The following is a 25,662-nucleotide window of genomic DNA, read 5'->3' as shown; positions in this document are numbered from 1 at the left end:
GTGCGTGTGTTTGGTGCAAGCTGAGTAGCGGTGCAGACCAGAGACGGTGGCCACTCAGCTGCAATCCTGAACCATTATTATTTAACGAATCACTCTGAGCTGCAGGAAACACTCAGATTGTCTGCTGAGATTCCTGTGCACCACGTTTTCTCTCACAGTCGCTTTGTGTGTGTGTGTGTGTGTGTGTGTGTGTGTGTGTGTGTGTGTGTGTGTGTGTGTGTGTGTGTGTGTGTGTGTGTGTGTGTGTGTGTGTGTGGAAATGATGTGCAGTACGGGTGTCGATATCTTCACAAATGCAAATGTGTGCCTTATGAAGACTGATGACTTGTGCTCAGTACAGTAGATAATGTCTCTTCATGATTGGACGATTGCAGGAAACAGATGAACATCACTCAACCCTCCTTCCTTCCCTCTATGTCCACATCTTCAGCCTTCCACTTATCCTTTTTGTCCTATCTGATCGCATTTCTGTGTATGTGTGTGTGTTGAACTGATTTTGCCAATACAGGGATATCACAGCTCTGTCATAGTCGCATACAGTCGCAAAAGTTTCACATTAAATCACATAAAAGTTAAGTTTGAAGGTGATTGGCCACTTTACACCCTTGACTCATATTCTTTCTAGCCCTCTATATAAGGTATCTGTACCCGTTTCTGATATTTTCAACGGCAGGTGTAGTCTGAGGTTTTATTGCCTGAGCATGTCGCTGTATGGTCTCTAGCTTACATCCTGCAGATTGTCTTTATTTATCTGTTTGAACAGTGTGGTTGATGAGACCTAATAATTTTCCTGATCTCCAGTGGCACCATGAGACTGAAAAAATTGGTGAAGTTTTTGCAATAACAATAACATGGATTGCAGATATCCTCCTTAAGATGACTTGTAATAGCTTAGTTCTCTAAAGGAGCTCTGAATCTGAAAATACCCATGAATTCCAAGCAAAGTCGTAGAAAAAACTTGAAAAAGTGCAACGCAAACTGGAGACTGAGATTGCCTACCTTCAAAGTAAAAGTCGGCCGACACATTTTAAAAGATGCAACTTTTTGCATTAGGAACAAGCGGCCTTTGTTTCTGGTTTGTCGCACTTTTCCCAGTTTCGCTACCACTCAGAGAGCAGCTGGCGAGTATTTGTAGACAAGTCGTCATGAGTCATGCAAGCTACAGGTGACCACAGCAATCTTAAGCAGGTTTTGTGCCTCACAGTTTGGGAATACACATTTTTCCATGGCAACCAGTGGTTGCCAGGTGGTCGCTGTGTGTTTGGGGCTTTAGCAATTGATTTTCCAGCAACTGCTATGAAACACATTTTTCCCCTCATGACTGGTGGTTGCCATGTTGTTTGTTAACCTGTGTGAATGGGACCTTATTCACTTGAACCATGACTGTCACACATGCGAAATGCAGACAAGTTAACATCACATCCAACTGTATGCTCCAGCCTTTCCTTTAAGCTGTGATCTCTTTCTTATCAAGAATCTGCAATCCCTTCTTTGCTCCATAGCCTGTTCTTGCAGTCTCTTTCTCCATTTCCATCCATCTTTCTGTATATAGATCAATGGTGCTCATTCTGTACCTCTTCTATCCATCAGAGAACTCATGCATCACTCATCCTAGCTCTGTTAGTACCTTTATCCATCCTTTCAATCCCCGCAAACATCCATCTGTCCTCCTGTCCATTAGTTCATTTGCTGAGATTCCCATTTTTTCTTTCATATTCCTTAGATTAGTTGTCCTTGTTTTGGCTGTGGCCTATGTATTCTTTCCTCCACTCCTTCTCCTTTTTTCAACCTCACATCTTTGGTTGCTCTGTAAATTCTTGCCCTCCCATTTCTGCCAATCCCTCCATTAAACTACTCACTAAATTATTATTCTTCCTTGCATCCAACAGATTGTTCATCTTTGATCCCATCTTTTTTTCCAACCACCCACTCCTTTCATTCCACTCAATAATCCCTCTTTCTTTTTTTTATTATCATATCTACTACTCCCTTCATCTGTCTATCCGCATGTAGCAGTTCCTGCCAGTGTTCATCCATCCATCTCTTCAGATTCTATCCTTTAATACCCCTTGCTTCCTCAATTTCTTTCTCCATCCTTGCTTCCACTGCTACTCTCCTTTTTCCACCAATCGCTCATTTCTATTCTTTTGTTATTGCCTCATAAATCTATTTACCCATCTCCCATACTTTGCTTGTGCACGCACAAAATTCTCCTTCATTTTGTATCTCTTTCCCCAATCCATACGTACGTACATCCACTCCTTCATGTATTCACATACAACACTCCCAGCACAGCCACTTTGTCCTTGGCAACCAGAGTAGCCCCAGTAAGTCAAATGATGATTCTTCCGTAATGAGCTAAAGAGAGAAAAGGCGCCCCATTAGTGTCGTATTGATGCCGGTCTCAGAGTCCAGATGTGTGCAACATCAAGAGGAGGACTCACTGTTTTGTAGCCGGACAGATCTGATGAGGCAGAGCACACAAAAGAGCATGCTGATGATGGCAATTAAACAGAGACACAGATATCCTAGCCCTCCACTTACACATTCACTGTCTACACACACAAGCACACTCCTCCACCTCTACAATTACATCTCTTAGGTTAATCTTCCCTATCGCAGTTGTATTCCTGGCAAAATGACAGCACTCTGGCCTGTGAGTGCAGTCAGTACTGCCAGCCCACTGCCTTTAAAACACTCCTGTTTATGTGTCTGATAATAGATTTGTGAGCTTGTTTGCTCCCTTTTTGGCATGACTGTGGGTGCACACGCTGATGGTTGCGCTGAAAATGCCTCAGAAATTATCCACCGAAAGTGAAAAATGATACAGGATAGAGGCTTCCTACACATGTTGACATTCTGGGCATTTTTGTTCTTAAAGTAATTGAGCATTTGCACAAATAAACAGCATTTTTTTTTTTTTTTTTTGCATCAGAGTCCAGTATTTTGTCAATCTGTCTAAACCCCCCGAGCTGTTACTTCATGAGGGCTTCATGGCCTAAGAACATGCATGTCACTATAGCCTTTCATTCACTGGAGGCCCTAGTTATGACTACATGCACATAGTTCATTTTATATATTTTTATAAACAACTAATAAAAAGAGACCAACTAGCAATGATCTCTGTGTGCATGTTAGACAAAAATGAGCAGTGGCCCTTGCAATCAAAACATGGCTGTTCTGGATTAATAAAACATAAATTTATGTCATGAAAATTGGAACATTTAGATGCAGCTAACTTCCTCGTACCATTCCACATTATCAACATCATTATGAACAAAATAATGAGCAAAAACACTTCTTTCCTACCTGGAAATATTTATTTATTTATTATGGAGTCTTTACCTTACAATATAAAACACCTTGAGGCATCTATTGTTGTCATTTGGCAGCGCTATATAAATAAATTAGAAGTAAATTGAATTGAATTTTTGTTCACCAAAGACAACATTTGTACTTTATAGATATCATTCTGGTGTTCAGAACAGTTATTGATGAATTAATACATGCTAGAGATTTTAAGAAACCCACTTTAACAATGTGTAGTTGTTCTAGTGTATTTTCTGCACCTGAATGTGTGAATGCTAGACGCTCCCTTCTCAGTTTTTTTTAAATGTCATCCTATTATTACTTAGTGTGGTGTGGACACTCCACCACATTCGGCGACCACTAATGATAATGAAGCAACTCACCCATAGCAATTAATGCACTTAGCTTCTAATCATGATTAACTGTGGACTGTATTTGATTTCGGGAGTTGATAAGGTGCCTCTGAACACAAACAGGTCAATTAGTATCATGTCTCAGTGAAAAAGGTTTCAGTAAGCAGCCGGTCCATTCATGTTGGATGTAGACAGCTTAGTTTCTTCCTGCTTGTCGTCCTATTCCTTTTTTAAAGTCATGTGAAATCTTTGGTTTGTAAATTTAAGGAGAATTTGACCGTGAAGATGTCAAAAGGTAGAGCTGTCACTGTGAACCTCTAGAGGCTGAAAGCCATAGGGACGCTTTTCTCCTCGCTTTTCATTCACTAATGGCAAAATTTGTCATGCAATTATCTTTCTTGCCAAATTACTTTACAAACCCCCAGTTTTTTTCTTTATGATTTCATCTTTGTTATGGTTTAAACTTTCCCGAGGGCATCTGAGTGTGTCAGTGATCCGCAGCTACGGCATGCAGATAAACAACCAGGCAAAGTCAAATCAAAACGTGGGGAAAGGGGAGTGATGTTTTGGAGCAGCTGTGAGAGACATTTTCATCATCGTGTTACAGAATACCACATCTGACTAAGAATATTTCAGCAAGTGCACAAGTGCCTGCTTGCTTATTCTAGGTGAACATATACTGCAGAAGTGTTTTGTTTTTTTTGTTTTTTTATCACAGCCTCCTCGTCCTGTGACATTTTTTGATCGGCCCAAAAAGAGATTTAAATACAGATATTTGCTCATAGTTTCAAGTATGTTATTACGAAAATACTCAATAACAATGTGGGCAGTTGAGTATAATGGGCTCCATGTTTTGGATTATGATTAGCTTGTTCACAAAGGTGAAAGTTTAGCAGCTGAAAAACCACCTAGTGTTCTCAGCAGTGCGTGGTGACCACAAACAACTAGGTAGAAATTAATGATTGCTGATACTGATGCACACATGTGTATTACAAGACAATTATTTATCATTGCTGAGGGGCCAAGCACCAATTAATGCAGGTTTAAACTGAAAATGACTAAAATGACTAAAATCTTTAAATTCAGGGAATTTTCATGAACTGCTAGTGTTTAGTTTTGAATCTCTGCAGAATTTAAAAGCAGCGTGCAGGCTTTCGTGACACACTCCTTAAAACACTCATTGGGTTTTTAGGCTGGCTGGCAGCTATTCACGACAGGTTGATGCAGGTTTTGTTGTTGTTGTTTCACGGCCCACACCCCCTAACCGAAGCTGCCAAATAAATTCTTGTCATCCTCCCCTCCACCATATTGACAGTAGTGAATCTAGCTTTTACATAATACAGTATTTATAGAAGTGTTACATTTCACGAGTTGCAGATGCCCACAGCAAATGCACTTTTGCAATTGATGCATATATTAATTTGTTTCAGGGGTTAGTATTTACCGTACTATTTCTGTTTATTAAAGGGCTTGTAGAGGAGGAGAGGTCATTAGTAGTTTAGGAGATGAGCGTTCTTGTTAAATATGTGTTCATGTGAAACTGTCATCTCTTTACTCTCAGTTATCTGACCAAAGCTGAGAGTAAAAAACATGAAAAAAAGGCGGGGAAGGAAAACTTTCAACAGCTTTGTTGATTTCTAACAGTTTCCCCCCTAATGAACATAATAAATGCTTGTAAAAAGCTACAAAGTGCCGTAATCCTTCCTCCTCATCAGCCAATCGAACGTTCGGTTGCACCTCGGGGTCAGTACAAAGTAATTCTCCGAGGCCATCACATTTCTCTCCTTCTTATTAACCATTTTTCTTTCTTGTTTGTTTCTTTGTTGCATTTCCATTGCTCATTGCATTTTCTGTTTTCTCCATGCCTTCCTCCCTCCCCTCTTCCTCCTCTTCCTCCCTCTCTCCTCTCCATCAACAGCCCTGTTGTTAGCGGATGGTAAGTTGTCCATTCCTTCTCTATAAGAATCTCCACTAACATCACCTCTTGTGCGTGCTGTGGTCTTAACATGAGGCCTTAATGATCTGAAATCCAAATCACAACAATTTTTTGTCACCATCAAAGATGTTGAGTCTGAACTGATACTTGAGAGGTTTGGTATAAATAAACTGCATGCCCACGCTCGTGTCCTCTTCTCTTGTCATTGTTACAAACAATACATGGCTCCTTTGAAGCGCTCTTCTTCACTTAATGATGGTTTTGCATGCTAATCAGAGGATTATTAATCACAAATCCATAAATTATGTTCTCTAGTCAAGAGCAAGGTACAAACAGTTGATAACAATCAAGATAAAAACCTACAGTCCTGAAATTAGAAATTTAATTACCTCTTTGTGGTTCTGTTATTATTATATTTCCCATCCTTGTCAAGCAAATTGTGTCATGTAGAGGTGCAGCACTGTGCAAAAGGAATGCTGTCAGGAGTTGAGGGTACACACTGTCTTGGATGTGTAATTGATTTAGCTTAAAAGTGTGTGTGTGTGTGTGTGTGTGTGTGTGTGTGTGTGTGTGTGTGTGTGTGTGTGTGTGTGTGTGTGTGTGTGTGTGTGTGTGTGTGCAGGCAGGCACTCATGCACTGGTATATTATGCATGCCCGCGTCAAGGGGACTTGCCTGTGATCGTTAATGGTAATGTTAATATTTAATGGTAAGCATGTTGTCAGCAAAGAGCAGCAGGGCTAACTCTGAAGTCGTATAAAAGATGACAGGGTCTCTGCACCAGGTGGCTCAGTGGGGGTGTCATACGCAGAGTAGGATGAGAGGCCTCTGGATGCACAAGGGCTCCTTCCTGATAGAGCTGAACAGCACAGGACTGATGTTATGGGGCTTGATGGAATGTACTTAGGAGCTCAGTAAAGCATTGCTGCTTCTTTGCAAAGCAAAGGCACGCAGGCACACACGGACTGGAAGCAAATTCATCAGAGCTTCCACATTACAGTTGAAGGGGACCTGTCATGCTCATTTCCATCTCCATGTTTATTGCTCTTTCAGCTTTACTTGCAAAACTTTTCATTTATGTTATACTGGGACCTGGTGGAGCCCCTCAGTTTATCCTCTGCTTCAGTCAAGCTCTCTTAGCTGCTGATTCTTTAAACCAACTGTCCCTCAAAAACTGGAAAGTGAAGTCATGTGAAGGTTTTCAAAAAAACTCCATGCACTCCTGTGAAAAACAATTAAGTACATCCCCATGATTGATTATAACTCAGAACCACCTTTAGCATCAGTAACTGCAAGTAATGGTTTCTGGCATAACTTTATGAGTCGCTCATGTTGTGAAGGAATTTTGACCCATTCTTCTTTACAAGATTCCTTCAGTTCATTGAGGTTTCCCAGCATTCATTTAGGTGCAGCTCTATTAAGGTCTCACTACAGCACTTCAGCCAGATTTAGGTCTGGACTGGGCCCTTGCAGCATCTTGATTCATTTCTTTTTGAGCCATTCTGTTTGTGCTTGGGATCTTTGTCCTGTTGCATGACCTACTTTCAGCCCAGCTTTAGCTGTCAGACAGACTGCCTCATATCTGACTCTGGAATACCTCAGTATACAGAGGAGTTCATGGTTGATTCAGGTTGATTCAGTGACTGTAAGGTGTTCAGGAGCTGCGGCTGAAAGGCAAGCCCAAACACTCACCCAACCACCACCATGCCTTAGTAGGAGGTGTTTGTGCTGATAAGCTGTGTTTGGTTTTCATCATCCAAATATCTCCACATTGGTTTTGTCATACGCAGCTTTGCAATCCTAAGCTGTCCTGCCATGGTCTTCTTTGGAGGTGTCCTCCTTCCAAATAAGCCATACTTGTTCAGCCTTTTTCTGATTGTAGTTTCATGAACTAAGTGAGACTTGTAGAATCTGTATTCTACTGTATTAAGCATATCCACTATCACTGTCATCACACAGAGACAGGAGTAGAAAAACAATGTGTCAGATAAAGTTTAGTTTTTAGCTTTTATCTCTCAATTACTTGCACTTCTGTGGAATTTCAGCCATGTTTGTAGCATCCACCAGTGGAACAGTGTGTGGATAACAGAAAATACAGCAAGGAATAAGAATAGATACTTCTAAAAGCGTCCTACTGGACTTTGTTGTTAGAGCGCTGTAGCTTGAGCTGTCAAATCCTTAAAAGTTCATTATTCCTCCTAAGGTTGATAAAATAATTCTAACTTAAGACTCACTCATTTTCGTGAACTTTCTTCGATATCAAGCTGTCTTCGTCGGTGTATGGATCTACTCTGTTGTCATTGAGATGAATCTGCTGACCTTTTCCCAACTGTAAAAATCATATCAGCCACTGAATTTGCAGACCAACAACATCCATCTCACTGACAACTGAACAAGCTCTACTCTGCCATGTAAAGATCATGTAATATCATTTAAAGCCAGTATGTGGACACTGAGCAGGGAATGCCCTTTCTCACCTCTCATATCATGTAGCTACATGCAGAGTTATACTGTATTAGGTTTATTATGCTGAGCTTTTGAGACTTGTGTCTCTGAAATACAAGAAATACTGAGTGCTAAAGCCTGGAATACACCAAATACGTCTATACGTCAAATACAGCTCAACATTTGGCAATAAAACCCTTTCTGATTCTGATTATAAAGCAGTCAGCTTAAGTGAGACTGAAAGCTCACCAAAAGCTACAATGTTTTTGGAGATGGAGGAATTTACAGTAAATACCTATAAGACTAATAAGAAAGCATGACAGATTTCCTGATGAAGTGCTGACTTATAGTATGAAATTTGCTGTAAAGTCCAGCACATGTGGATAAAAACAGAATCATTGAAAGCAAAATGGAAAATGTTTACACCCAATATTTGCCTGGGTTGAGTTTTTGCTGTGATCGATAAAGAATGCGTTTGTCTAACCTTTAAACAACTAAGTTGGCTCACCACCAAATGCAGTGCAGAGAGACTTTTAATGCTTTGCCACAATGACTGTTTTAGTTTGACACAGAAGTAACTTGAACACCGCACATAAAAAGTGTTTTCTGAGCATAATATGAAAGTTCTAAATAAAGCAACCTTCTGATCTTTTGTTTGTGCGCTCCAAAGTGCAACACCACACGATGCTCAGCTGTGCGTCTGCTTGTTCTGATTGTCATCTTTCTCACTTTGATTCCTTTGTCTTTTGCTCCCTCCTGCACCGTCTGCTCAGATGTACCAGACAGGAAGCTGACTTCTGACGAGGAGGAAGCCAAGCGCATCGCGGAGATGGGGAAGCCGGTGCTGGGAGAGCACTCCAAGCTAGAAGTCATTATTGAGGAATCGTATGAATTTAAGGTGGGAAAGGTTACTCTTCAAACAAGGTGAAGATAGCTTCGCATACATGATTGTTGTAGTAAGACAGAGATCATAATAACTAATATAGCTGCGACCTTGCATAAAAGAACAGCTACATATTTCTAATTTCAGCTTCTCTTCCGAGGCTTCCCATCCCACATAGATTTATTTCTGGAGGTGATTTGGTTTTAATGCATCCTCTGCCCTCCAAATATACCCTCCATGTTTGTTTCTGGTGTGTGTGTGTGTGTTTTTATCATGCTTTAAACGGGTTTTTGTCATCAGGGATTGGAAAGCACTGCCATCGTGTGGTGAAGCTCGAGTATTTTTCTTCAGGAGGCTCCATGGATGCAGAGTAAAAACTCTGGGGCTAAATAACGGATGGATTTGATTTGTGTTTTGGTGTCGTGTCATGCAGAGCACAGTGGATAAGCTTATCAAGAAGACCAACCTGGCTCTGGTGGTGGGAACAAACTCCTGGAGAGAGCAGTTCATGGAGGCCATTACAGTCAGTGCAGGTAATGTAATCCGCTCTTAGTGGGCTGTAAAACCCAAACTTTACTTCAGTATGAGATGTTATATGTGACTATGTATGACAATAAAGGCAAAAGGTATACAAAGCCAAGCCATTTATCTTTTATGCGTTTTTCTGTGTAATTATTTAACATAAAGAAAGAGTCTAATCAGGCGAAGACTCTGGCAGCACTGTTTGCTTTGCCGCAGTCTTCAGTCTAAAAATATAGACGCCACTATTCGTTTGCAAAAACTCATATCGGTGAAAGCAAAGCTCTTGAATAATGTCTTGTACATAACACATACCTCATCTATCACGTCAAGCCACAACAGTGAGCGCCATGAAGGCCTTGGTTTGTCACTTTGCTGCTGAAATATTAAATCCTGCAATGCTCTTTATTTTTTCATGATCCACCACTGGCTGAAAAATGCATGCAGTTCACGTAGTCTGACACTTTGAGTCCTGACAGTGTCCCTGCCTTTCTGCTAAGTTGCCTTTGAGGCGCTGGGACACAGAGAGTACCCTGTTCCTTCACCTGAGGAGGGTATCCACGGACATTTTCAGCTGCTGAGATGAAACTTTTATCCGAATGCGCTCGTAAGGAGCATTCTCTGGCCACTTGGCCATCCTGCAAATCAAAAGGGCTGCGTTCATCCCTTGAAAATCCCTCTTATGTTACCCCAGAGTTTCTGCAAGGGCAGCTGATTTATAGTACTATGTGCACTGCTTTTTTAATATGCTAGAGTTTACATCCATGTCACTGTTAACTGGGTAACACTTCTGACACGCTCACTAAACAAGAGAAAACATCAAATCTAATTGACCAAAACACAGTGTGATTGAAACATGTCATTCAAACCAGAACGTAATTACATTTCGAGTGTAAATCTGAAACCTTGTTAAAACCTGCCCAGAATTACTTCGTAGTTTGGTTTAGGGAGAGTTCATGAGAGTTTTCTAATATCTAATGTAGTTTTGAAATTTTTTTAACGTTATTGTTGCAATAGGTTTTTGTTTTAATCTGTAATCATCAGTTCTCATCCATCCTTCTGAAATTTGTTCCCTTCCCACCAGTTTTCTGCACTACCTGTGTTAGTAGTCTGCATTTGCTTGACCTCCGTTATCACTCTGGAATATTAAAATTTGGATTTGTATTTGCTCCTGTTGTCCTTTCGTCCTTTTCAGCTTCAGCAGGTTGTCTTTATGTCTAAGTGTCCAAATGTATTAAGTTTCTTCCATGTGATTAGTTATGTAAACAACTGTGCAGACAGACAGACAAACAGATAGATGGTTCTCTCTGTCTCACACTGAGAAATAAGTTGAGATGTCATTTAAGTAAATGTTGTTCTCTTCTTTCCCCTCTGTCATCCCTTATCTGCTTACTTTATGGATCCTTTATCTCACCCCTTTTTTCCAACTCTTGGTTCTTTATCCTCTTCGCTCTCTCAACTTTCTGCTTCATCATGTCATCCTTCTTTCTGTGTCATACTCCCCTTTGCTTCTTCATCTTCTGTCTCTCTCTTCTTCATTGCTCCCTGTCTCCTCACTTAATATTTACCTCTCCTGCTTCACGGCTGTCTCTTTATCCTTGTCCATATGCTGCTATTTTTCCCTCCGCTCCTTCCTGTCATCCTATTTTCCCCCTCTGTCTCCCCCTGCTCGGCCCCACTTCTGCCCAGGAGATGAGGACGAGGATGACACAGGGGAAGAAAGGCTTCCTTCCTGTTTTGACTACGTCATGCACTTCCTGACCGTCTTCTGGAAGGTCCTGTTTGCTTGTGTTCCTCCCACGGACTACATGAATGGCTGGGCATGTTTCACCATCTCTATCATTATAATCGGCCTGCTCACAGCCGTCATCGGCGACCTGGCATCTCACTTCGGCTGCACTATTGGCCTAAAGGACTCAGTCACTGCTGTGGTTTTTGTGGCACTCGGCACCTCAGTCCCAGGTGAGTTCAAGAGTAGCAGAAGGAACTGTTTTTGAAAAGCACGTGTCATTTTCAATACACAAATTTTTATTACATACAAATCTGGGCTTTGAAATTGTGTTCATTATTTGTTATGTCGCTTGATGGATATGTGGTTCATATTTTTGTTATGAAAATTGTGACTTCATGGGCTCCAACAGTAAACATGCTTTGTCATCAAGATTGCTGATCTTATTTACTCCAAAATGACATTTTCCACCCTGACAGGAACAATATGTCACCAAAAACTCTCACTGCATCAGCATTTTCTGCTATTAAAGGTCCTATATGTGGCACTAATATGATATATATATATATATATATATATATATATATATATATATATATATATACATATAAGGGGTGCAACGATATTCGTATCGATATTGAACCGTTCGATACAGTACTTTCGGTTCGGTACGCATATGTATCGAACAATACAAAATTTGTAATTTATTTTATCAACTTTCCTTCTGACGATGCTGTCTGTGTGGAGCGCTCAGTGAATCTGCGTTCGACTACTCCGCCTAGGCTGCACTGTCGAGCGCAGATCCACTGAGCGCTCCACACAGACAGCATAGTCAGAAGGAAGAGCGCAGGGCAAGCTAGCGAGACAGAAGTTAAGCTCTCCTTGTAACATGGACCTCCTCCACCCTCATTCAGATCTGGCGTTTGGAATTATTTTGGTTTTCATGTGTATGACCCTGAAGGTAAGCGAGTCATGGACTAAAGTAAAACAGTATGTTGGATGTGCCGTGCAATGCTCAATTACATGGGTGGGAACTAGTGTGTTAGCGCAGTCTAGCCCCATGCACGGGGCGATCGGCGGTAGCTCTTTAACGGAGATTTGCCGTGTTGTGGCGTTAAGGTCATTTCAACGAGATTAACCTGAAAGCACTAGTGGGAACACAACGAATATGACTGCACATTTACACCGACATCATCCTAGTGCAAAGACAAAAACAACAAGCATGCTACTAACTTTAGCCGAGTCATGTAGACAGCTGTTAGCACATGATTCTCCTTATGCTGCTGAGAATATAGCCCAGAAGAAGCGGATAGTATAGCTTTTATTTTGGAAAGAGACATTTCTCTGTAATAAACTCTCTTTTCCAAAGATTAGTGATTCCTCAATCAGATACAGGGCTTGCAATATCGCTAGCCCGACGTCCTGGGGCTAGCGATTTTTTCAGTCGGGCTACCAAAATCTATCTCTTCCCTGCCCGTCGGGCTATTGTAGGAAAAATATATGTCAATGCTTTTGCATTCTTTCAGAAATGTAGCTGGGTAATTATGTCATTGGCAGCCACTGTCAATATGTGACATATTGAAATCGCGTTTGAATTTGCGCTTGTTTTTTTGCTTTCACTTTGCAATCGTGCAACTGTGTATAGAGAGCGACAGTACTGATCTGTGAGTGATGATAATTTGCGCACCAATTCCTCTGACATCGTCTTATTAATCGTTAGCTTACTATGCAAACATGACAAGTGAAATCTCCCGCAGCAAGCTTAAACATGTGAGAGGTTGATCGCGCAGAGAATCGCTGAGCTTATGTGAGTCCGTGTGTAAAAGCAGCAGGATATATATTTTAGTTCTGCTGAGCCAAATAAGACAGGTCGGGGTGAAGAAGTGACAGCCAAAGAAAAGCTTACCACAAAACGGAGAAGTTATGACAAATGAGACTATAAGGCAAAAAGAAAGTGCAGCTTTATGGTTTCATGGACAAAAGAATTTCTGTGGCTGCAATATGATGAGCTAAATAACCAGGGCTGCACATAAGTGGTCCGCAGGTGCGCATTCGCTGTCAAAATAAAAAACACGCACAAGGGTTAGGGTTAAATTTAAAAACTGTACTTTTGAGTTAAAATATATATTTATAATTTTAATAAATGACAAATTAAGAATGCATGAACATTTTTTTTGTATCGAAAAAATATCGAACCGTGACACCAAAGTACCGAACCGTGAATTTTGTGTATCGTTGCACCCCTAATATATATATATATATATATATATATATATATATATATATATATATATATGTGTGTAGAGAGAGAGAGAGAGAGAGAGATAGATATAGATATATATATATATATATATATATATGTAGAGAGAGAGAGAGAGAGAGAGATATAGAGATATATTTATATATATATATATATATATATCTGGATAGCGTAGTGGTTAAACTACACGCCTTTGGAACAGAGGATCGCAAGTTCGATTCCTGCCTGGGGCGTCTGTATCCAGTAAGGGTCCTAAGGCTAGACCCCCTATGCTAAGCAAGCCTACCGCAGACATGAGCGAGCGAGACAGATAAATATGAAGGCATGCCGGCTCGGACGTCGCCCGGATCAACAAGGTCCGCGTCAGGTGTTGAGGAACCAGGGCACCCTGACGAAAAGTGGGCTACTGGAACAAGAAGGCATCGGTGGGCAAGGGACGAAAACAGGGCGTTGTTGGAATGCTACTACGCAAGTAACCCCGGCGGAAGGGGCTACATGAATAGGATGAGGGACCTATGGATTCTTCGATACCCAACATCCACAATGACGGCGAAACAACTAGTAGCTCAGTGTTCCAACATTCGAAAGAAGGGACTGCTCTCACAGCTAGAGATTGACGAGGTACAACACAAATGCTACGGCAAGGAGGAGTCAGGACGCCAGGTCAGGGGGGAGATATCATCACCCCCACCCGAGATTGGGTACATAGCCCCAAGTGCGATAGGAGAAGGATCGTTGAGTGCGAGAGGAGCTGACCTGAAAAATAGGATCATGGCCAAGCTTGAAACCTGGATCCCCCGTAGCCGGTTACCAAGATTACGTGAAGTACCCTCAGAAGGTCTGCTAGATGATGTTAATGCAGCACTACGGGCAATACCTACAACCACGATTACCGACACTAACAAGCTGATCTACAATACGGCAGCAGTGATCAGTGAGATGCTTGGCTACAAGTTGAACAGCCACAAGGGGCAGTACCCTCCATGGAGAAGGAGGCTAGAGGGCAAGATCAAAGTAGCACGGAGGGAGGTTAGCCAACTAACGGAGTTGCAGAAAGGTGCGACAAATAAGGTGCCTAAGAAATACAGCAAGCTGTCCATACCTGAGGCCTTGGAAACTGCCAAGCAAAGACTCACAGCCTTGGCCAGCCGCTTGAGGAGGTACACCAGAGAGATAGAAGGCAGGAGAATAAACCAGCTGTTCTCCACAGAACCAGCAAAGGTGTACTCTCAGTGGCAAGGGAACAATAAGAGAACAGCACCACCAAGGCTGGAGACGGAGCAATACTGGAAGAGCATATGGGAGAAGGATGCAACCCATAACGGCAATGCTCAGTGGCTAGTGGATCTGAGGGCAGACCACAGCGACCTCCCTGAACAGGGTCCAGTAACCATCACAGTGGCAGATATCCAAGAAAGGGTCTCCAGTATGAAGAGTTGGACAGCACCAGGGCCCGACATGGTTCACGCCTACTGGCTGAAGAAGCTGACTGCACTCCACGAGCGTCTGGCAGCACAAATGAACCAGCTGCTAGTTAACGAGAGACACCCGGAATGGCTAACTGAAGGCCGGACGGTCCTGATCCCCAAGGACCCCAAGAAGGGACCGGTCCCCTCCAACTACCGACCAATAACCTGCCTCAGTACTACATGGAAGCTCCTGTCAGGCATCATATCGGCTAAGATGAACAGGCACATGGGTCAATACTAGAGATGGACCGATCCGATATTACGTATCGGTATCGGTCCGATACTGACCTAAATTACTGGATCGGATATCGGAGAAAAATAAAAAATGTAATCCGATCCATTAAATATCACGAAAGCACCTCACAAAACTTGCAACATGCCGTAACTCACCTCAGGTTAGCACGTCGGAGCAGTATGCATCACGTGATAGAGCGGCTGTGGCATGCGGGACCTGTGGTGGTCTGGATAGCATGTGGAGCTTCGCTAGCAACCCGGCATTTCATCTCCGACAAAGTTATCCCGAGAGAAGTAAAGCAAGTGTGTAAGTCCATCTCTGAATGTTTGTAAAGCATTCCTGCGTTAAGCTTAACAAGCGACTGCCTCTTCTTGCTGCTACTTCAATCATGAAACTGCTTAACGATCAGCTGATCGGCTTTTCTGTCGCGAGTCCGTGTCTCTAGTTTGCTTTTGGCCCACTTTGCACCAGAAAGAGGAAACCAGCGGCTGAACAACAGCAGCACGTTTAAGCTTGATAAGCTATTGTTAGAATTTATTTAATATTACTTTCTACTGGAGGATCTTTTTCTACGTAGCTGACGGCTGGTAACTGTGCAGGGGCGGATCTAGCAAAGTTTAGCCAGGGGGGCCGATAGGGCATTAACAGGGAAAAGGGGGCACAAAGACATACTTTTCTTTCTTATTCTCATTTAAAATGTCTAGCTTTTAATAAATAATTATCTGACAGCCAAAGTTTTAATTTGATGCAAAATGAATAGAAGTCCATTACTGTATATAGTAACTATTAAGTCTAATATATATACCCTAGTAAGCTATAGTACTTTTTCCTTTGGGAAGGTACCATCTGTGCAGTCTGCAATTTTGTTGAAGAAAGATGTTGAATCTATTTAATATTTCTTGAAAAATAATTGATTTCTGTGCATTTTTTTTCCACACTGCATCAAATTAAGGTTGATTACGTCGATTAAGCATCATGAGGTGGAGCGTGAGGGGTGGTTCCCTATTTTTTATTTATTTATTTTTGTTGTTGCTGGGAGTTGGAACCCTATTAGTTAGGTTGCTTAATATTTATGCTAAGTACTCTTTAAAATACCAGAATAGGGAGGATGGTGTAGGTTTAAGTTTATTAGATTGATCAGTATTGCTGTACTATGAAATATTTTTTTTTGCATACAGGTATAACAGAATAGCTTTAGTGTAGTTGTTGTTTTAAACTTGAGTATGAACTTATACAAAATGCAGCAAGATATTTAAAAAACAGTTTTGTTGATTAAAAAACACCATATCGGATTCATATCGGTATCGGCAGATATCCAAATTTATGATATCGGTATCGGTATCGGACATAAAAAAGTGGTATCGTGCCATCTCTAGTCAATACATGAGCGGGACACAGAAAGGAATTGGCAAGAATACCAGAGGTGCAAAACACCAGCTACTGGTAGACAGAACAATCAGCCGAGACTGCAAGACCAGACTGACCAACCTGTGCACTGCCTGGATTGATTACAAGAAGGCCTATGACTCAATGCCCCACAGCTGGATACTGGAATGCCTAGAATTGTACAAGATCAATGGGACCCTAAGAGCCTTCATCAGGAACTCAATGGGGATGTGGCGTACAACACTAGAGGCCAACTCCAAGCCCATAGCACAAGTTACCATCAAGTGCGGGATCTACCAAGGAGATGCTCTGTCCCCACTGCTGTTCTGCATAGGCCTGAAACCCCTCAGTGAGATCATTAACAAGACTGGCTACGGATACCGACTACGGAACGGAGCAGTTGTCAGCCACCTCCTGTACATGGATGACATCAAGCTGTATGCCAAGAGTGAACGAGACATCGATTCACTGATCCACACTACCAGGCTATACAGCAATGACATTGGAATGTCGTTCGGACTGGAGAAGTGTAGTCGGATGGTAACAAAGAGAGGGAAGGTAGTCAGAACTGAGGGGATTGAACTACCAGAAGGCAACATTGCAGACATAGAGGACAGTTACAAGTACCTGGGGATCCCGCAGGCAAATGGGAACCATGAAGAGGCCGCTAGAAAGGCTGCAACCACCAAGTACCTGCAGAGGGTCAGGCAAGTCCTGAGGAGTCAGCTGAATGGTAAGAACAAGATCCGGGCCATCAACACGTACGCCCTGCCCGTGATCAGGTACCCTGCTGGGGTAATAGGCTGGCCAAAGGAGGAGATAGAAGCCACTGACATAAAGACAAGAAAGCTCCTTACCATGCATGGAGGGTTTCACCCCAAGTCCAGCACCCTGAGGCTGTACGCTAAGCGGAAGGAAGGGGGCCGGGGACTGGTGAGTGTCAGCACCACAGTCCAGGATGAGACAAGGAACATCCAAGAATACATTGGGAAGATGGCCCCAACTGACCGAGTGCTCAGTGAATACCTCAGGCAGCAGAAACCCAAGAAAGAGGAGGGAGACGAGGAACCATCATGGAAGGACAGGCCCCTGCACGGTATGTACCACCGGCAGATAGAGGAGGTGGCTGATATCCAGAAATCCTACCAGTGGCTGGACAAAGCTGGACTGAAAGACAGCACAGAGGCACTAATCATGGCAGCACAAGAACAAGCTCTGAGTACAAGATCCATAGAGGCTGGGGTCTATCACACCAGGCAAGACCCCAGGTGCAGGCTGTGTAAAGATGCCCCAGAGACAATCCAGCACATAACAGCAGGGTGCAAGATGCTAGCAGGCAAGGCATACATGGAACGCCATAACCAAGTGGCCGGCATAGTGTACAGGAACATCTGTGCCGAGTATAACCTAGAAGTCCCGAGGTCAAAATGGGAGATGCCCCCAAGGGTGGTGGAGAATGACCGAGCTAAGATCCTGTGGGACTTCCAGATACAGACGGACAAAATGGTGGTGGCTAACCAACCGGACATAGTGGTGGTAGACAAACAGAAGAAGACGGCCGTAGTGATCGATGTAGCGGTTCCGAATGACAGCAATATCAGGAAGAAGGAACACGAGAAGCTGGAGAAATACCAAGGGCTCAGAGAAGAGCTCGAGAGGATGTGGAGGGTGAAGGTAACGGTGGTCCCCGTGGTAATCGGAGCACTAGGTGCGGTGACTCCCAAGCTAGGCGAGTGGCTCCAGCAGATCCCGGGAATAACATCGGAGATCTCTGTCCAGAAGAGCGCAGTCCTGGGAACAGCTAAGATACTGCGCAGGACCCTCAAGCTCCCAGGCCTCTGGTAGAGGACCCGAGCTTGAAGGATAAACCGCCCGCAGGGGCGCGCTGGGTGTTTTTTTGTTTTTTATATATATATATATATATATATATATATATATATATATATATATATATATATATATATATATATATATATATATATATATATATATATATATATATATATATAGAGAGAGAGAGAGAGAGAGAGAGAGATCTAGATAGATAGATAGATAGATAGATAGATAGATATATCTAGATAGATAGATATAAATTTTTTTAAACAACCAAGCCTGGCTCACAGAAGAGCCTTTCACAATTTGTGGGAAACGTAGTTTCCATTTTTAAAAATATCAACTGCTATTCTACAAGAATCTAGATGACAGTTAAACACGGCTCAGAAATCTTCATCAAAATCAGATGCTTTGATTTGTTACATGAAGTTATTAACAAGGTTTACTTTGTCCTTTTTTGCCTTTTTTGCAGAGTTACAAAGTCTGCTTTAAGAAGTTGAAAGGGTTGCGGTGGAGTAAGTCAGATGTTTGTCAGACAGGACTGAAGGTTTAGGAAAAGATCATGGTTTGGGTTTAAATACACTCTTTTGCAGCCTTAACTCTGCAAACTGAAAAGTAACACTTACCGACTGTGTCATTACCCACAGCGTCAGGAAATTTACTCCAGCGGACACCTTATGTATAATCAGGAAATCCCAGCAGCTTTGAGAGGGTGTTTCTTTTCTGTGTTTTGCTGTTGTTGTCATTATTTTTGGGCCTTCGGTTTATGCTTGGATTTGCTTAAAAAGCTGACTTCATGTAGTTCTGCCCATCAAACCTGATTTAGCAGCATTTCAATCAAAATCTAATGTTACCAGTACTGAGTCAAAGCAATTAAGATTAGCTTTGTTAAGACTCTTTTAACTCTTTTATCCACATATATGTACTGCTCTAGAAAACGTATAAATGAAATGCCATAAAATGTTTTTATTTTTTCTGCGCTTATTTGAAGCTGTTGCTGTGATCAACACTGTAGCCTCACACTGTGGAGTTTGCGTGTTCTCCTTGTTATTGTGTGGATTTGCCACAGTTTCCTCCCACAGTCCAAAATAAAGAGCGTGCATCTCAGGTTAATTAGTAATTCAAAATGCAAATAGATAAAATTCTTAAGTGCATAGAAAATGTGCTGTATGAATTTATATGTGAAAAGGATCAAATTTGTAGAGCTTTGTATTGCGCTTCAAAAGGTTTGTAAGATTAGAAAAGGGCTATGAAAATGCCTTCCCATTACCATAAATGAATGAGGAGAGAGCATTAACTCTAAAGCCTATTCATTGTCCTGTGCTCATTCTCATTTCTTTATTTATCTTACACTGAGCCTTAGTGCAGCCCCTCAGTTCAACTTCTGTCTAGAATAAGCAGTTTTAGCTCCCTTCTCCTTCTCATTAAGGCAGCCTTCTTCTGATTGGCTGCCCCTCCAAAACCTCTGAAAAGACTAAACAACATGTGGATGACTCATAGCCAGAGCTGTGGGGATATTGCACTGATTGGTATCATATGGAGCAGAAATAACTTGGTCTACAGTGTACTTACCTTCCTCTTTACGTCACTAATCTGCTGCCCACCAGCACAATTAGTTCGTGTTTAAATTCAGCTGCTTTCACCATCACAGCTTTTGTGATTTATCCACAACATTTAAAATAATTAAATCAAATTAAAATATTCATGACAGATGGTTTCTCTCTACAGACACCTTTGCCAGTAAAGTAGCAGCAGTCCAGGACACCTACGCAGACGCCTCCATTGGGAATGTGACTGGCAGCAACGCAGTCAATGTCTTCCTGGGAATCGGCATGGCCTGGTCAGTGGCGGCCATTTACTGGCACATGAAAGGGAAGCCGTTTGTGGTGGAGGCCGGCTCGCTGGCCTTTTCTGTCACTCTCTTCACCATCTTCGCCTTCCTGGCCATCTCGGTGCTGCTTTACCGGCGCCGGGCCCACATCGGAGGAGAACTGGGCGGGCCCCGGGGACACAGACTGGCCACATCAGCCTTCCTTTTCAGCCTCTGGTTTCTTTACATTCTCTTCTCCAGTCTGGAGGCCTACTGTCATATAGAGGGCTTCTAAACAAACAAAAAAAGACTCCAGTGTGACACAATACAAACATACAGGGGTTTAAAGTACAACTTTAGAGGTAAAAGAGTGAATTCTCACTGTGGAATTTAGGTCAATCTTGTATGGAAAGGACAGGAGAGGGTTTTCCTTTACACCTCCCTACTCCTCTTCCTCTCTCAACCCCTTCTGTAAGGATGCTTGGAGGTGTGTATCCTGCCCTCTAGTGCCGACAGGCCTGGCTGATAAAGAGCGACCCTGAGCCTGTGTGAGTGTGCTTACAGTTGGGATTGGGATACCACCGAGTACAGAAGATGGCGATGCCAATAGGTGGTCCTGCATTCCACTGGAAGAGACTGCAGTCTTATATCCGGAGAGGGTTGAGTTAATCAGAGGTCTATATTTTTCTCAACATCTGACGAGAATGACTTTTTTTAAAAAACAAAAAAGTATTTTGGGGATAAAAATGCAAAAAATAAAAGAAACAAAAAACGAACACACAAGGACACAAAGAGGAATCAAAGAACTATTTTCAGATCTATGGAGTAACAAATGATTATAGTGAAAATGGGAATATGTTGTTGAGTGACAGTGGGATGGATTCATAGTATTTATTTTTATTTGCATAGTTTCCTAAGGAGCACGGCAGAGTTGTCAGAAATTACACGAAGAGGAAAATCAGCAGCGACAGCGTCCGTTCATACTGGCAGACGAGTCACCATTCAAACAGGAGGGGAAGAGGTGGACACCGTGAACATGGTCAAACTGCCCTGAACATTACTTCCGTACTCTAAACGTATCTATATATAATATATTTCCATATTTTCTGTATATTTTGAATATTTGTTTAAATGTGGTCACCTTCTGCTCTAACAACAGAGGCTGTGGCTAAGTGGGAGGGGAGGGTGGGGGATAAACTATATAATGGAACGATGTCTTCACATTTCTAAGAGTTATGTATCTTGCCTAGGTAAAAGTATGACATTGTATTTTATTTATTTACTGATATCTTGGTCTCACTCAAGTTTTCACCTTTTCAATCAGAAATCTGAAAATAGGAAAAAAAACAAAAAAACGTGTTGCTGCAGAGATAAATTCAGAGGTATTTTTGTACTTTTCCTTCCATGCACTTTGCTGTATAGTTCGACTTCTGGAGAATTCTACTTGTACATGTGCAAAAGGCCAATAAAAAGGTGTCGTTATGGACTGAACAGAGTGCCTGTGGAGGGAAAGGCGTTTGCTGCAGCTGCCCACAACCACCAGCTCTTTGCTCTGCTGAAGAACGTGAGCGTTTCCTTCTTATATGGTGCATGAGCTTTTATTTATTTATCTATTTTTTTAAGCTTCATTAATTGATTGGAATCATGGAATTAAGGGCTTTCCAGGAGCACATACCCACTGAATTTGGCTAAGATCTCTCTTTCAGGTATCTGTACAATCACAAAAAGCTTTCTCCTATGGATTGGTTGTGCGCTTAGCTTTTTAGCTATACCAGATGCCCTTCATTCACCATCACATGGTTACATTAGAAAAGGTCCTTCAAAGGTAATAGGTTTTGTGGGGTTTCACTGATTTTTTTTCTGTGACACTTTGGTTAAAGCAGACAAGTTTAAGTTTAGAAAAGACTATTATTAGAGTTATAATCCATCCATGTCAACCGTGTCATTTAGAGCAGAGGTGTCAAACTAAAGCCTGGAGGTCAGAATGGGCTATGTTTGGCCTATGATGTAAAATGGGTTTGACATCCCTGCTTTAGGTCCTTCAAGCATTCAAACTACATATATTTACAGAGGTCTACAGACACCCTTGAAATTACTTTAACCAATAAAAAACAAAGTCTAATATTTAGAGTGGAACATTTAGGTACCTAATCTGCAACCAGCCACCAGGTTGTGAGTGCAATGTCGCCCATCGTCGACTGTTAATGATGGGCATATCCATCCTCACATCATCCATTGGTTGGTCTCGTTATGATGACATGAGCTGGGCATTATTGCTCCTGATATCCTGGATAATCCCCCATCAATAACTCAGAGAATAAACTTCATGTTTTATTTAGTATTACCTGAAACTAGCAATCAGCCCATGAATTCATCATTAAATGTTCACTGGGGTTACAGAGTGAGGATTTCAGGGTTATTTTTTCTTCTTGCTCATTATACATCCACAAAAGTCACCCCCTGCTGGTCAGTTCATGCATGGACTTGACCATCTTTTATAATCTACTTGAGCTTGAAGGCTGAAATAATAAAGTATGTAATAGCTTTAGAGTTTTCACTTTCTTTGAATTATCACTGAATATTTAAAGGAAAAATTTGTTTACCTGACGTGTGCAGAAGGCTAGCTTCATTTCCGATTAATTGCAGGCATTTAGCACAAATGTTCAGTTACTAAAACTGCTAAAATACTTCATTTCAATACACTTTCCATAAATTTATTTCATAGTTAAGAAATGGTCATTAGTGCAGCTTTGAAGTAATTAAATGTTTCTTTGCCAAAGTCTACAAATGTATCCTTCCTTAGAATTATTATTACTGTATTAGTTTTGTATGTGTTGCATAATTTTGGCCTCCTTTTGCTGTAGTCACTATGTAAAGAGCAAGTGTCAGCGGTTCTCCGTTTGGGGTGAAACTGCTCAGCATCGAGAGCTGTTGGTGTGGGCGTGAGAGCAGCAGGTAGCTCCAGGTTGGATTTGAAAGTAGCCCGATATTAATAATGAACTACGTTTAACACATGACTGGTGCTTTGTTTTTAAAACAAGAGTTTAAAAAACTACAGAAACTCCCAAAGTGTCAGAAAACATGTTTATTGAATAATTTGAAAGTGTATGTGGGAATTGATTCTTGGCTAATTTTAAAATCACCCAAGAGATTACCAAAGAGGAGGTGGGATGCAACATCTGTTTTAAAGTATATAAAGAAAAAATATATTGGAAAGAAAAAACGTTTTTTTAGAGTAGGCGACAGTAAATGGCAGTAACACTGTATTTCCACAAGGGGGATGTCAATCTCCAGTCCCTGTGGTTGTTCCTTCTTTAATTTCTCAGCACTCTCCTCCTCTTCCTCAGTGTTCTTCCTTTGTGGTGAGCAGTGTTGTAAATACGTCTCGTGGCTGAATCGGATGCTCTTTTCCTGGCCCTGGACCACACATGCTCACCTCACGCTATCTCTCTTTCTCTCACACTATTTCTCTCTTACATATAAACACACATACGCATATATTCAATGAAGAGCGATGGGTCCACTGCTGCACAATAGGGAGGACAGTTGGAGGGGCTTGCTGTCCCAATTCAGATGCAACACAAAACAGATAATGTACATAACTTTCAGTGTATGTTTACATAGACACAGTTTGGGTGTCCTGGGGGGTAAAAAGCATGACAATACAACTCTCACATCTCATCTACAGGTTATCTGCAGTCGCTTCGTCTGAGCCAGTGGAAGTGTGAAGTTTTTATTTCTTTCTTCTTCTTTTTTTTGCAAGTCACAGGGGGTCACTTTGTTATCTGTCCCTTTGTAAAAATCCTGCAACAGGAAATATTTTGGTCCTCAGTTGAACAGGTATTCATGAACAAAAGGAAGTGCCAGTGTTCTTCCTTTTATCCCTGCCGTTAGTGGCTGTTTATATTGTTCATTTGGTTGTGTTTTTGGTTTTATCTGCCAGGACTTATTGAGTTGAAACGTTGGCCAGTGTGTGTTTGTGTGCTGTGCATGTTGCCGTGCCGAAGCCAGGCTGCGCATCCTCTTCACACCCGTGTGCACAGATGATGTGCACGCCGATGATGATGCTGTTGTCGTCACGGGGACGCAACTCAAAATTGGTTCTGTCATTTTGTCGTATTAATACATGTCTTAAGTCTGTAAAAAGAATTAATTTTTTTTTTTAAAAACATAATCATACAAATCACTTCTGAAGGCACCAGTCTTTTTTTCTTCTTCTCTGTCTATAGGATGGCATTGAAATATCACCGTGCAGTAACTGGACTAGTGGTTGATGATGTTGTAAGACACTGTGGAAGGTTTCATTGATGAGGTGAATACTGTTCTTTTAACTTTGTTTTTGTGTAACAGAAAAGGGGCACGTTTTAATGGATGGGTATGTTTTCCTGGCCTGCAATGAGATGTCAAAAATAAAAAAGCAAATTTCCAAAGTGTTTTGAGATTAAACAGTTTTGTTCTTTTTTTCTGTGAAATAAAAAAAATGTTTTCTGGTTCATATGCAAACATTGGTTTCACTCATTTAAATCACCAGGAATCCAGCAACAAACCAATGATTTCATTAGAATTCTGATAAGATTTCAAGGCTCTTGTGTTAAGTTGAGTTTGACAACACAAGAAATCTCAGTACATATCATGTAACTGCAGCTTTAAAGCATATTTCTAGTATTAGGTTGTTTAGCCACACCTCAAATTGCCTGCTGTTTATGGTTTAATGTTTATCCTGATGCTGTTAAAGAAACCAAGAGCCGGCAGTAGAGGAACTGCTTTGTTAGCATTTTTCTAAACCTCAGAATCTTCCAAATTTATATTTGACACTTCTTAAAGTCAGCACTGAGGAAACACAACCATAAGCAGATAAGAAGCAACTTCTAACAAGGATTATTGTCAATGTCTGTATATTACTCTTTTTGGAAAACATTAAATCAAAGCCTCCTTGAGAATCTAAAACTCTTTTTTCCCTTTTCTTTTGTTTTCTTTTCTTTGTATCATTCTTAGTTCAATAAATCCATCATTTTCTTTCCCACTCACAAAATAAATGAAGTCTTTGTTTGCTGCTTCATAAAAATAAGCCTGTTAGAAAGAGCAATTGTCTAATAAGCTTGCATAATATTTTTTTCAACTATATCAAAATATGGAAGCTCTTTTGTGCCAAAGGAGGAAAAAAGGATGCAGATGATTTTTTTTAACAATATTTAGGCCATAATTTTTTATTCTTTAATCTTTCCAGCTATTACTTCATATTGTTTATTTAGTGAGGTCAGATTTTAAGTTTTAGCCTCGTGCTTTTGACTTTATCATTCTTACAGGTTAATTTTAAACTGCTTTTGACATGTTAAGTAAAAAAAATATCGAAACTGAATAATGCTGTTTATATTTTCCATGTCTTTTCTTATGTTTGGGTGTTGGGTTTCCATCATGTCAGTCATCGTGTTTTCACATTATTTATTTACATCCATGTTGCATCCGTGCAAATACAGGGTGCAAATTAAAACTGCA

The 25,662-nt window shown here is 41.3% G+C and overlaps 1 protein-coding gene and 1 long non-coding RNA gene across 13 annotated transcripts in view; both read left to right on the top strand.

Annotated features, from left to right (window-relative positions):
* The window catches only part of slc8a3 (solute carrier family 8 member 3), a 140,136-nt gene extending 118,807 nt beyond the window's left edge, over positions 1-21,329 (top strand). For 9 of the 12 annotated variants that reach the window (XM_082515914.1, XM_082515910.1, XM_082515915.1 and 6 more), the window contains 5 exons: positions 5,581-5,598; positions 8,816-8,940; positions 9,359-9,458; positions 11,137-11,406; positions 20,085-21,329. In XM_082515914.1, the coding sequence (XP_082372040.1) occupies positions 5,581-5,598; positions 8,816-8,940; positions 9,359-9,458; positions 11,137-11,406; positions 20,085-20,461 (890 nt within the window). In that variant the 3' untranslated portion in view covers positions 20,462-21,329. The remainder of the gene's footprint in view (positions 1-5,580; positions 5,599-8,815; positions 8,941-9,358; positions 9,459-11,136; positions 11,407-20,084) is intronic. The other 3 variants (XM_082515916.1, XM_082515913.1, XM_082515911.1) reach the window with 1 other exon arrangement.
* A 40-nt stretch (positions 21,330-21,369) lies between these two features.
* Positions 21,370-24,599, top strand: LOC309695807. Its single transcript, XR_014273236.1, has 2 exons — positions 21,370-21,730; positions 24,396-24,599. It is a non-coding gene; the product is annotated as an uncharacterized lncRNA (long non-coding RNA).
* Positions 24,600-25,662: the final 1,063 nt, after the last annotated feature.

This window comes from Aulonocara stuartgranti (assembly GCF_965226115.1).
Source record: "Aulonocara stuartgranti genome assembly, chromosome: 19".
Taxonomy (NCBI): Eukaryota; Metazoa; Chordata; class Actinopteri; order Cichliformes; family Cichlidae; genus Aulonocara; species Aulonocara stuartgranti.
The sequence above is the reverse complement of the archived record's forward strand: the minus strand, read 5'-3'. Positions and strand labels throughout refer to the sequence as shown.